The sequence below is a fragment of the Pseudonaja textilis genome, chromosome 5, assembly GCF_049901715.1.
Source record: "Pseudonaja textilis isolate UNSWEBS1 chromosome 5, rPseTex1.2, whole genome shotgun sequence".
Lineage (NCBI taxonomy): Eukaryota > Metazoa > Chordata > Lepidosauria > Squamata > Elapidae > Pseudonaja > Pseudonaja textilis.
Window position 1 is genome coordinate 23,430,432 of NC_141994.1, and position 12,243 is coordinate 23,442,674.

At 43.6% G+C, this 12,243-nt stretch overlaps 1 protein-coding gene across 2 annotated transcripts in view; it reads left to right on the forward strand.

The window, feature by feature from the left end:
- Positions 1-11,169, forward strand: part of PIK3CG (phosphatidylinositol-4,5-bisphosphate 3-kinase catalytic subunit gamma) — a 37,363-nt gene extending 26,194 nt beyond the window's left edge. For both annotated transcript variants that reach the window (XM_026701380.2, XM_026701388.2), the window contains exons 6-11: positions 1,401-1,547; positions 3,587-3,677; positions 4,541-4,671; positions 5,780-5,891; positions 6,612-6,769; positions 7,377-11,169. In XM_026701380.2, the coding sequence (XP_026557165.1) occupies positions 1,401-1,547; positions 3,587-3,677; positions 4,541-4,671; positions 5,780-5,891; positions 6,612-6,769; positions 7,377-7,658 (921 nt within the window). In that variant the 3' untranslated portion in view covers positions 7,659-11,169. The remainder of the gene's footprint in view (positions 1-1,400; positions 1,548-3,586; positions 3,678-4,540; positions 4,672-5,779; positions 5,892-6,611; positions 6,770-7,376) is intronic.
- The last annotated feature ends 1,074 nt before the right edge of the window (positions 11,170-12,243 follow it).

A 12,243-nucleotide genomic window follows, 5' to 3' on the forward strand; every position in this document is an offset into this window, starting at 1 on the left:
GAGCAAAACATCCACAAGGGTTCAGTGTGATCTTGATATATCCTGGTTGAGTTTCTGCTATTAAATTAGAGAAGTACCCAGCTGGCTGAATGTCTATGGAGATATTCCCTGTCTTTTAAATTTGTTTATAGCAGTAGCACTTAGACTTATATACCACTTTATAGCGCTTTATAGCCCCTCTCTAAGTGGATTACAGAGTCATCCTATTCCCCCCAACAATCTGGGTCCTCATTTTACTCATCTCAGAAGGATGGAAGGCTGAGTCAACCTTCAGCCTGGTAGGATTTGAACTGCCAAATTGTAGGCAGCCGGCAGTCAGCAAATGTAGCCTGCAGTACTATACTCTAACCACTGCACCACAGAGGCTCCTTATAATATACAATACAAAAATTACAAAAACAAATTGTAGGAAAAATAGGGGAGGGAAAGGGGAAAGGGAAGGGTGCAGAAAGGAAAGGAAAAAGAAAGAAAAGGCATTAACTTCTGACTCTCTATGGTGCAATAGAATAGGATAGTAACATCAAAGCTCAACTTTTTACTTTTATGTAGTAGTATAAACTAGCCACTTCTATAACAACAAATCTATCAAATCAGTAAAACCCCAAATCAAAGTTTCATTCTTGTCCACTTCAAGCACAAAGTCCAGAAGTGGTTTCCAAGTAGAAACAAAAGTATTTGTTTGTGTGTGTGTTTTTTTCTTTGATTAAAGGAGTGGCAAGGTGGGTGTGGGCAGAGGAAGGTTACTGTAAAATCCCCATTTTCTCCCCATCCCACTGACCTGCTTTCCAGCTCTGTTCTCCTGGGCAGGGCAACCAAAGAAGACCCAGACGATCAGCTGGGACTCAGTGGGAAGCAGAGAAGAGATGGGGGCAGAGCCAGTCAGAGGTGGTATTTGCCGGTTCACCAAACTACTCAAAATTTACGCTACCGGTTCTCCAGAACCAGTCAGAACCTGCTGAATACCACTTCTGAACGGCACTGGAAAAAGTGACTTAAGACCGTTTTTCACAGTTACAACCTTTCCAGCATCCCTCCCACGATCACGTGATCCTAAGTCAGCTTCTTGCCAACTGGTTCCTCCTTACGACGGTTGCAGGATTTCCCCTGGGGTCGCATGGTCTCCTTTTGCCACCTTCTGACAGGCAACGTCAATGGGGAAACCATATTCACTTAACCACCAGGTTCCTAACGTATTCAACTGCAGGGTTTCACTTAGCAACTTGGGCAAGGAATGTGGTAAACAACGGGGAAAAAAACTCGGTTCAATCTCTTCCCTTAGCAACAGAAATTTTGGGCTCCATCGTAGTCGTAACTCGAGGACTATCTGTAGATGCACGGTCCTGGCCTTTAATCCTGAGATATCAATTCTGGTGGTGAACAGTGTCCTTCTTTCCTCGCAGATCGAAAAATGTAAAGTAATGGCCTCCAAGAAAAAACCTCTGTGGCTAGAATTCAAATGTGCGGATCCAACCTCTCTGTCCAGCGAAACCATTGGCATCATCTTCAAACACGGTGATGATTTGAGGCAGGATATGCTCATTTTACAGGTAATATATGTTCTGACCAAGGCTTCCTAGACCGTGATTATGCACAAACTTATTTTACAAACAAGTCTTATTTTATTGCAACGCTAGGAATTGTTTTCATTCCCAGCCGGTAATGAATCTCAAACAGTCCCCTGAGATAAGCACCCACCTTTCTTCCCTGTGAAGTGCTGCCAATAACAGAAGTATCAAATGAACTAGAAAGAAAACCAAGCGATCTGGGTGACCTTGGGCCAGTCACTGTCTCTCAGCCCCAGGAACGAAACAACGGCAAACCACTTCCAAAATCTTGCCAAGGAATCTTGCCAGGAATGAAGATGGACATGAAGGCACCCCCAAAATTAAAATCAATCAATCAATCAAGATTTGGTGTCTTTTCTGTCATTAGCATTTCCACCCATTGATTAACATAGATTAGTATGGATGTGTCCAGAGGTTGAGCTTAATGATAGAAAGTGCACTTCATCTCTTCAATAATGGTGAAAACAGTCAGGTTTTATATTTAGGCAAGAAAAATCATATGCACAAGTACAATATAGATGGTACTTTGCTCAATAGTAGTAATTGTGAGAGGGATCTCGGAGTCTTAGTGGACAACCATTTAAATAGGAGCCAGCCGTGTGCAGCAGCTGCCAAAAAAGCCAATGCAGTTCTAGGCTGCATAAACAGAGGTATAGAATCAAGATCACGTGAAGTGTTAATACCACTTCATAATGCCTTGGTAAGGCCAAACTTGGAATCCTGCATTCAGTTTTGGTCCCCACGATGTAAAAAAGATGTGGAAACTCTGGAAAGAGTGCAGAGAAGAACAACCAAGATGATTAGGGGACTGGAGGCTAAAACATGAAGAACGATTGCAGGAACTGGGTATGTCTATCAGTTTAATGAAAAGAAAGACTAGGGGAAACATGATAGCAGTCTTCCAATATCTCAGGGGCTGCTCCAAAGAAGAGGGAGTCAAGCTATTGTTCAAAGCACCTGAAGGCAGGACAAGAAGCAATGGGTGGAAACTAATCAAGGAGAGAAGCAACTTAGAACTAAGGAGAAATTTCCGGACAGTTAGAACAATTAAATCTGTGGAACAACTTGCCTCCAGAAGTTGTGAATGCTACAACACTGGAAGTTTTATAAAGATGTTGGATAACTCTTTGTCTGAAGTGGTGTAGGGTTTCCTGCGTAGGCAGGGGGTTGGACTAGAAGATCTCCAAGGTCCCTTCCAATTCTCCTATTTTATTCTTCTTGTGTCAGTCCACAAATCTTTTACCTCATGCCCCAAGATGAAGGTGACGGAAACAGCAGAGAAGACGGGAGGTGACAGGATGTTTATGCGTTTTAGCGAACTGGATTTTTTTTTCTTTTTGAATTATTGCTCCACAAGCTGCTTCTGTTATTCGTCTTGTCCAGAGTGTTTTCCAACGTTTATACATAGTATAATTCAGAGCCCAGGGCCTTCCAGATGTTTGGACTGCATCAAACTTAACTCCCTGATCATCCCCATTGATATTTGAGGCTGTCATTTTCATTCCACCTGGGGAAATTGTATTTACTTACTGTATATTTATATTATTTCTTACTTAAGTAAGTTTTTAGTGAGTCCATCAGGTCACTGTCCTGTAATAAAGAATTCAATTTGAAATCACGTACTGAATTCATACGAATGTTTTCTAAGACGATTTAAAATTGCCCCTTATCAGACTTGTCCCAGCTTGGGCCTTTACGAAAGAAAAATCCTTCGCTCCATTCCAGTGATGGGATTCATTTTTTTTTAGTACCGGTTCTGTGGGCGTGGCTTGGTGGGCGTGGCAGGGGAAGGATACTGCAAAGTCCCCCTTCCCTCCCCACCCCACCTCACTAACCTGCTTTCCAGCTCCGTTTTCCTATGCGGGGCAACCAAAGAAGACCCAGCCAATCAACTGGGACTCAATGAGAGGCAGAGAAGAGATGGGGGCGGGGCCAGTCATAGTGCTGAAGTGATCATGTGATAGCAGATCTCACAGCCCCCCCGAGTCCCCCGATGCTTCTTTGCCTTTTCTTTCCATTAGATACTTCGAATCATGGCATCAATATGGGAAGAAGAATCCTTAGATTTGTGTTTATTACCCTATGGATGCATTTCGACAGGGAATAAAATAGGTAATGTATTTGTCCAAAGTAGAACTTTTTTTAAAAAAGCACAATTTAATCCACAACTTATAATCATTAATTTAAGGACCATTTGAAGTTACAACGGCACTGAAAAAAAGTTAACCCTATCAAATTTATCTGCCTTTATCAAATTTCTATCTATCTATCAAATATCTATCTATCTATCTATCTATCTATCTATCTATCTATCTATCTATCTATCTATCTATCTATCTCCTGTCCTATGTCTATCATCTATCTAAATTTACCTATCTATATATCTATATCTATCTATCTATCTATCTATCTATCTATCTATCTATCTATCTATCTATCTATCATCCATCTCCTGTCCTATGTCTGTCTATCATCTATCTATCTGTCTCTCTCTCTTTATCCTATGTCTGTCTATCATCTATCTATATTTACCTATCTACATCTATCTATCTAAATTTATCCATCCATCCATCCATCCTGTCCTATGCCTGCCTGCCTGCCTATTGCTATCTCTATTGATCTATCGTTTAAACTTCCTATTCTGCTCACCTTGTCTATAAGGTGACTCAGTATTTAGAGATAGTCTAGACAAGAATGACCAACCAGGAGTAGCAACACTACCTTTATTATGAGGTTAGAGTAATAAAAACTTGCAAAGTCTGAACGGGCCCCTCCTGTCCCTCGCTTTTATACTTTTCCTCAAACTACAGGTCTACCTGTAGTCCTGACCTATTTTCACATCTTAGTCCAGTCTATTTTTAGAAAACTGACAGTAGCAGATCTGGATATGAGGAAGAAGAGAAAGAAATATATGGTTCTTCCACCCTGGAATGATGCCGTTGGTTCAAGCCTTGCTTTGTTTTCTTTTTAAACAGGAATGATTGAAATCGTAAAGGATGCTAATACAATTGCCAAAATCCAGCAAAGCACAGTTGGGAACACTGGGGCCTTTAAAGATGAAACATTAAACCAGTGGCTTAAGGATAAGTGTGTAATTGAAGAAAAGGTGAGTGTTCCTATTACTGCTATTGCTATTATTACTGTTTGAAAATGTATTCTTTCTTTTTAAGCCATTATGGGTATGTCAGAGGTGTCCAACCTTGGCAACTGTAAGATGTATGGACTTCAACTCCCAGAATTCCCCAACCAGCATAAGATGAGTAGCTGCAACTTGGAAAGAAAAATGACAGTGTCATACCCTGGTTGGAGTCTGAATCCGAGGGGGAAGCCGGACAGCTGACAGGGAGTGGGAGTGTGGCTTTGTTGGCTGTGGAGGAAACTGGGGAAGGGCAAAGTCCAGCTGGGCAGAGCAAGGGGAGATGTAGAACAAGGGTGAGGGAGTTCAGAGGAAGACCCAGGCCCACACCCTCTTCTTCCTAGGGCACGCAGGGAGGAATGGAGAAGAGAGCAACGTGGGTTGCATGGCTTACGGGGGAGGAAAGGGCCCCGATTCCCTTCATTACCCACAGCTGGGAAGACACTTGATAAGAAAGGCAGGTTGTGTGCGGCAGGCAGCTGGGATCAAACATGACTTTACCTTGTGTTGTCGTGGCTGGGATTCTACTGGTTCGGACTGGTTCGAGAGAACTGGGTGTTAAATTTGCATCTGGTTCGCCAAACCGATACTTGATCCAACTGGCTAGCCCTGCCCACCCCTCCCCTCCCTTCCCAGGAGTCTCCACGTGGCGCATTTTGGATGCAGGTAAATGCAGGGTCCACGCGAAGGCTCTGGGAGGGTGAAAAATGGGACTTCTGGAAGTCTGGAAATGAGCCTTTTTCTGGCTTCCAGAGGGCCTCCAGAGCCTGGGGGAGGCCATTTTCACCCTCCCAGAAGCCTGAGGAAAGCCTCCGGACTCTGGGGAAGGTGAAAAATGGCCCTACTGGAACTTTCGGCAGGCCGCACCCATTATGCCCACACCCACCCAGCAACTGGGCAGCGAACCGATTGCTGGGATTTTTGAATCCCACCCCTGATTGTAAGTGTGAAACATAGAGCCGTAGTTCACTTTTTTCAGTGTAACCTCAAACAGCCACCCAACGAACCGTTATAAGCCGAGGACTCCCTGTCCTGCAGTTTGGCACAGAGCCAATAACCTGAACCCTTTTCTTAACAGTTTCAGTCAGCCGTGGAGCGGTTTGTGTATTCTTGCGCAGGCTATTGTGTGGCAACCTTCGTACTTGGAATAGGAGACAGGCACAACGACAACATTATGATCACGGGATCAGGTGAGTTTTGATTGAATGAGGGACAGCTTTGTTTAGTCCCGTGATGGTGAACCAATGGCATGTGGGCCACAGGGGGGCCCACAGAGCCCTCTCTGCGGGCAGGCGAGCCGTCGCCCCAGCTCAGCTCCACCACGCATGTGCGTGTGCCTCCTGCCAGCCAACTGACTTTTGGCTCTCTGCTGCGCATGTGCAGGTGGCAAAGCGCATGGGGGAGAAGCATGCGCATGCGTGAGGGTGGGGGTAACATGGGGGAGGTCGTGTGCACATCGTGGGGGAGGGGGGAGTGCAGCGAGCCCCCCCCTGCTCCCCGTTTTGGGCCTAGTAGGCCTCCCTGAAGCCTCCTGGAAGCAAAAATGGTGGGGAGGACGCACGCCCCAGTTTTGCTCCCAGGAGGCTGCAGGGAGTCCTACTAGGCCCAAAACGGGGCACGGGGGGGGTGGCGATTCGGCCTCCCTGCTGCCCGTTTTTGCTTCCAGGAGGCTGCAGGGAGGTTTCCTTCCTTCTCTTCTTTTTTCCTGTAAGATGAGCGAAGAGAAGATGGCAGGGAATGCAGCCCTTCGATCATAGAAAAGTAGATTTTGACGAAAGTTATAAAGGCAAAACATAAAGATGGAAGATCCAATAAAGTTTTTTTTGCAATTTTTGTAACAAGTCATCCTAATTGATGTTGTTTTAATTGTCTGGCGTAATATTGATTCCTCCCCCCCTTTTCTTCCCAAGGTAATCTCTTTCATATTGATTTTGGCCATATTCTTGGAAACTACAAAAGTTTCCTTGGAATAAATAAGGAAAGAGTTCCTTTTGTCTTGACACCCGATTTCCTTTTCGTCATGGGGACGTCAGGGAAGAAAACAAGCCTGCGCTTTCAGAATTTTCAGGTAAGCTGGCCTCCAAATAAACCTTGGTGATGTCACCCAATAGAAAGTTTAAAATGTGATAATCTCATTAACTGCTGTGAAAAAAAATTTTTTTTGAAGAGGTAATTTGTTCCTTAGGCTATCCGTCTGGCAAATTTGCGGGATTCTTTTTTTCCCCATGCCAGGTATATGCATGCATTCGAATTAGACTAGAATGTTTCTCTGGAACATATATGTGTGTGTGTGTATGTGGGAATGTGCATAAGGGTGATCTTTTGAGAGCTGAATTCCAACGAAATTTCATTTTAATGTATGCTGATTGGTGTACATTTAAAGTGACAGTAAAGTTCTATTCTATTCTATTCTATTCTATTCTATTCTATTCTATTCTATTCTATTCTATTCTATTCTTCTGTTGTATGTTTTCTATGTATTCTATTATATTTTCTATTCTACTATTCTATTCTCTATATTATTCTATTCTATTCCTTGTATTCTGTATATTCTATTCTATTTTCGATTCTACTATTCTATTCTCTATATTCTTCTATTCTATTCTATTTCTTTTCTCTTTCTCTTCGCTTCCCTTCCATTCTAATTTGACCGGGACATTTTGGTTATTCTGCAGGATATTTGCGTCCGGGCTTACCTCGCTCTTCGGAAACATACCAATCTCCTCATCATCCTCTTTTCGATGATGCTGATGACAGGGATGCCGCAGCTCACCAGCAAGGAGGACATTGAATACATCCGCGATGCACTGACGGTCGGCAAACATGAAGAGGACGCTAAGAAGTATTTTCTAGATCAGATTGAAGTTTGTCGGGACAAAGGCTGGACTGTCCAGTTTAACTGGTTCCTCCATCTTGTGCTCGGAATCAAACAAGGTGTTGAAAAGCATTCTGCCTAAATAGGGCATTGCGGTACAGGGTGTCCTTAATGTACGGCCACCATGGAGCCCAAAATTTCAGTTGCTAAGCAAGACAGTTGCTAAGTGAGCTCTGCCCCATTTCACCACCTTTTGTTCTGATGCAGCTCCCCAAATATGACAAACTCTGAAGTTAACTCAAAGATTCCTTTATTAGGAGTCCTGGAAGCCCCGGCAAAAAGTTTCTCTCTCACCGCAAGGTAATAAGTCTGTCTGGCAGGCAGATGAATATTGCCTGCCACATCTATTCATTCCCGCCCCCTGCCTTTTAGCCCCAGAGCTAGGGTGGGGTTTCGTTAGCAGTGGTGGCTCTTCCATCCCAAGGACCGGCCCATAGATTTCCACTGCTCTCCTCTCCTCTGCCTTCTGCATGTCAGGCACTGGACTCAGCTGTTTGTCCTTTACCTCATCAGCCACCTCCAGACCTGGCTCTTCTGTCCTAAGGACCGGACCATAGATTTCCACTGCTCTCCTCTCTTCTGCCTTCTGTGCATCCGTGCATCAGGCACTGGACTCAGCTATTCCTCCTCTTCCTCAGCAGCCACCTCCAGACCTGGGGGCTGTTGACTCTCCATCTGAGGGTTGATGGATGGTCCAGGTTTCGCCTCTGTCTCTCTTTCTGTCTCTCTCTCTCTCTGCCAGCTCCATTCCTTCTTCCCGCTTGGAGCTCCCAGGTTGCCCTGGTGCTGACCCTGACTCTCACTCCTCCTCCTCTGATTTGGCTGCTGGAGGGGCCGATAGGCCACAACATCTTTCTTGCTGCCATTGTTAAGCGAACCACTGCCGTTTTGCGACGTTTTGAGAAGCAAAGTCAACAGAGAGGCCAGATGCACTTAACAACCAGGCAGTCTTTGTCTTTGCTTGTCAGAAGGTCGCAAAAGGGGGATCACATGACCCCGGGGACTATGCAACCATCATAAATATGAATCTATTGCCAAGCGCCCGCAATTAGATCACGACCGGGGGGGGGTGCTGCAACGGTCATAAGAGTGAAAACTGGTCATGTCCCTTCTTTTTCACAGATGTCATAACTTCAAATGGTCACTAAATGAATGGCTTGTTAAGTGAATCTGGCTTCCCCATTGATTTTGCTTGTCAGAAGGTCACAAAAGGAGACCTCAGGACATTGCAAATATCATAAATCTGTGATGGAGAACCTATGGCACGTGTGTCACAGGTGGCATGCAGAGCTATTTGTGCCGGCACGCGAGCTGCAGGCAAACTTACCTCACTGCGCATACGGGCGCCTCACAGCTGATTTTCAGCCGGTTTGAGGCCTTTCTTGGCCTGCCAAAGGCTTGAGGAAGGCTTCTGCAGGCTTTGCAGGCCGAAAACTAGCCCTGTTTTGTCACTTCTGGTATCTCCGGAAAAACAGGAAGTGATGAAACAGGGCTAGTTTTCAGCCTACAAAGCTTGCTGAAACCTTCCTCAAGCCTTTGGGAGGGTGAAAAAGGCCTCAAACCAGATGAAAATCAGCTGTGAGGCACAGTGCAGGTAAGGGGTGGGTGGGGGTGGGGATTGCGTGTGCATGCATAGGGGGCAGGCATATTGCCTTCTTGGTGCTGGCACGTTAGCGCGAGCATGCAAGCGCACGCACAATTTTTGGCGCAGGAGCCCAAAAAGGCTAGCCACCACTGTCATAAATGCTTGCCAAGTGTGCAAATTTTGACTGCGTAACCACAGGGATGCTGTTGCAGTATCATAAGTGGGGAAAAGCAGCCATAAGTCACTTTTTCTGGTGCCATTATAACTTCGAACAGTCTCTGAACGAAGGTCGTAAGTTGAGGACTGCCTGTAAATAAATCCTTTGCAGGGAGGGATTTGTTGGTAGTTACTTGATACTTGGCTTCCAAGAACAGGCTCGCTCTCTGCAGGACACTCCTTTCCTTATTAGAATCTGGATTTTTGGAGCTGATGATCCTGCATCCTACTAAGCCAGCATTGCCTTTAGGGGGTTGGACTAGAAGACCTCAGTTGGTCCCTTCCAACTCTGTTATTACGTACGTACTTGGTTACTTTAAGACTTATGAATTTCCAGCATGGCTGGCTGAGGAATTCTAGGAGTTGGAAGTCCACAAATCTTAAAAGTTGCCATATTTGGTGCAGTAAATGCCATGGAAACTTTAAAATATTTTGTTACAGTGATATTTGGTCTCTAGAAGAAATACCATCCAAGGGCTTCTTATTTTACCAGCTGTTTTAAAAAAAGCAAAGGTTATTTTTTCCCCGCAGCAATATTTTTTTTTAATAATTATTCAAATAAATACCAGTGCCATAATTCCTGGAGAAACAAGAGGCACACCTGATAGTTAGCCTTACTCACTGTATGTATTGAATTCTCAAGCTCTTCTTGCTATATCGAACACCTTTTACATTCTTTTAATATTCAACCTGCTCTGTCAGGCCATTTAAAAATAAAATGTTCAAAAAATAAACATACTCAATGTTCTTCAGACTGTTTCCATGCTCTATGTATTATGAGCCAAATCCAGAAAACTTACATATCCATGGCAATATGGTGCTTTGGCTCTACAGTATATACCGTACATGCATACATGCATGCATACATACATACATACATACATACATACATACATATATTTTAAAAGGTATTTATTTTCTAAAATGGGACAATTCCTCTTTTTAACCTCCATTCATCCTGGTAATTCATAACAACTATTGCATCTTTGCATGGAGAATCTATTGTCCTAACTAAATTTATAATGTGTTCTCTTGATGGTTAGAACAGTTAGCACAATTAATCAGTGGAACTGCTTACCTCCAGGAGTTGTAAAATGCTCCTTCACTGGAGGCTTTTAGGAAGAGATTGGACAACCATTTGTCTGAAATGGTCTAGAGTTTCTCTCCTTGAACAGGGGGTTGGACTAGAAGACCTCCAAGGTTCCCTTCCAACTGTGTTTATTGTATTATTCTGGTATGAATTTGACTGACTTGAATTATAACAATAATTATCATACTCTGTGTGAGCCCTTGCTTCTTCAAAGCAAATATAACTGGAAGTATATTTATTTATATGTAACTCATGCAACGAGTCATCTGATCAATATGTCAATTAAAAGAAGCAGTAACATTATATGAAAAGTTTGCAGGTGTAACCTTCTCTTCTTTGGGCATAGATAAGAGTTTATAAGATTGCTGGCATTATAAAGACTTTTGAAACTTTCCCTGCTTCCTTAGGGAGTGTGTAACTATATAAATGTTTGATTCCATCCTCCCTGACCACAGTCCATGCTACAAGTGATAGAAGCTAAGTCCAAAATTGTTGCATTGTGCTGGGATCTCATATAAGAAATTCTACATTTAGAAAAGCCAGCTTTCTGAACATTTTACGTTTTCTAACAGTAATACCTTTTTAAAAAACTACAGTCATTTGCATTGTACCTGTTCTGCAGTTTTAAAACATGATGTGTGTGCCTTATATGCTCTGGATAAAAAATATCCATATTAATATACAGTAATTGTTATTCCATAATTTTTCTGTTGCGTATTTTTTGGGGGGTCGGGGGAAGTTCAGTGATTGATGCTGACCTCGCAGCAAGTTAAGGAAAGTGATTGGTCGAGTTGGCTTCATTGGGGTCTCCCACTAATGCTAATTGGCAGGAAAACATCCACCAATCTCCCCCCCCCCCCCTTTCTGTTGGCAACTCTAAAAAGACCATAGAAACATTTTATGAGTTGACAACTGTTTGGTTTAGCAACAAAAATATGGGGTTCAGTTCTCATAAGTCTCTTATCTTTCACCCATCTAATGGCGGAACAAATGGTAGCAGTTCTGTTGGAACATGCAATTTTTTTATAAATTAAAATATCAAAGTCAAAGCAACCCATTAATAGTGAAGGGCAAAGGCCCTCCCCATGCACTAAATGGAAATAATGGACACGTTGCACAAAAACAGATTAAATTCATTATCATCATCATCCTGTTGGGATGTAAGCAGGAAGGATTATCCTGAAAAATCAATTGGAAGATTATTTTAACTTAATGCAGAAAAACTACATTAGCACCTCAGCATGTCTGTCATGCCCCTGTTGGAGTCTGAATCAGAGGAGGAAGATGAACAGCTGACAAGGGATGGGAGTGTGGCTCCATGGCTCTGTTGGCTGTAGAGGAAACTGGAGAAGGGCAAAGTCTGGCTGGGCAGAGCAGGAAAAAGGTATAGCAAGGGAGAGGGAATTCAGAGGAAGACCCAGGCCCACCCCCTCTTCATCCTAGGCCATGCAGGGAGGAATGGGGGAGAGAGCAATGTGGGTTGCATGGCTTATGGGGGAGGAAAGGGCCCTGATTCCCTTCATTAGCCACACCTGGGAAGAGAGTTTAAAAGAGATGCAAGCTGAGTCCTTTGCTGGGAACAAATGTGAGTTTATCTTGTGTTGACTTTGATTATGTGTTCCTGGCATCCTCCCAACCGTGTTGAATTACTGCTGTGCCTTCATGTCTGGAATTACTTCTCATGCTCTGCTGGACTAAATTACCTCCTCTTGCCTTGATTAGACTTATAGTTACAGTTTGTGTTGACCATGTTTTGGACTTGATTCTCTGCAGCCA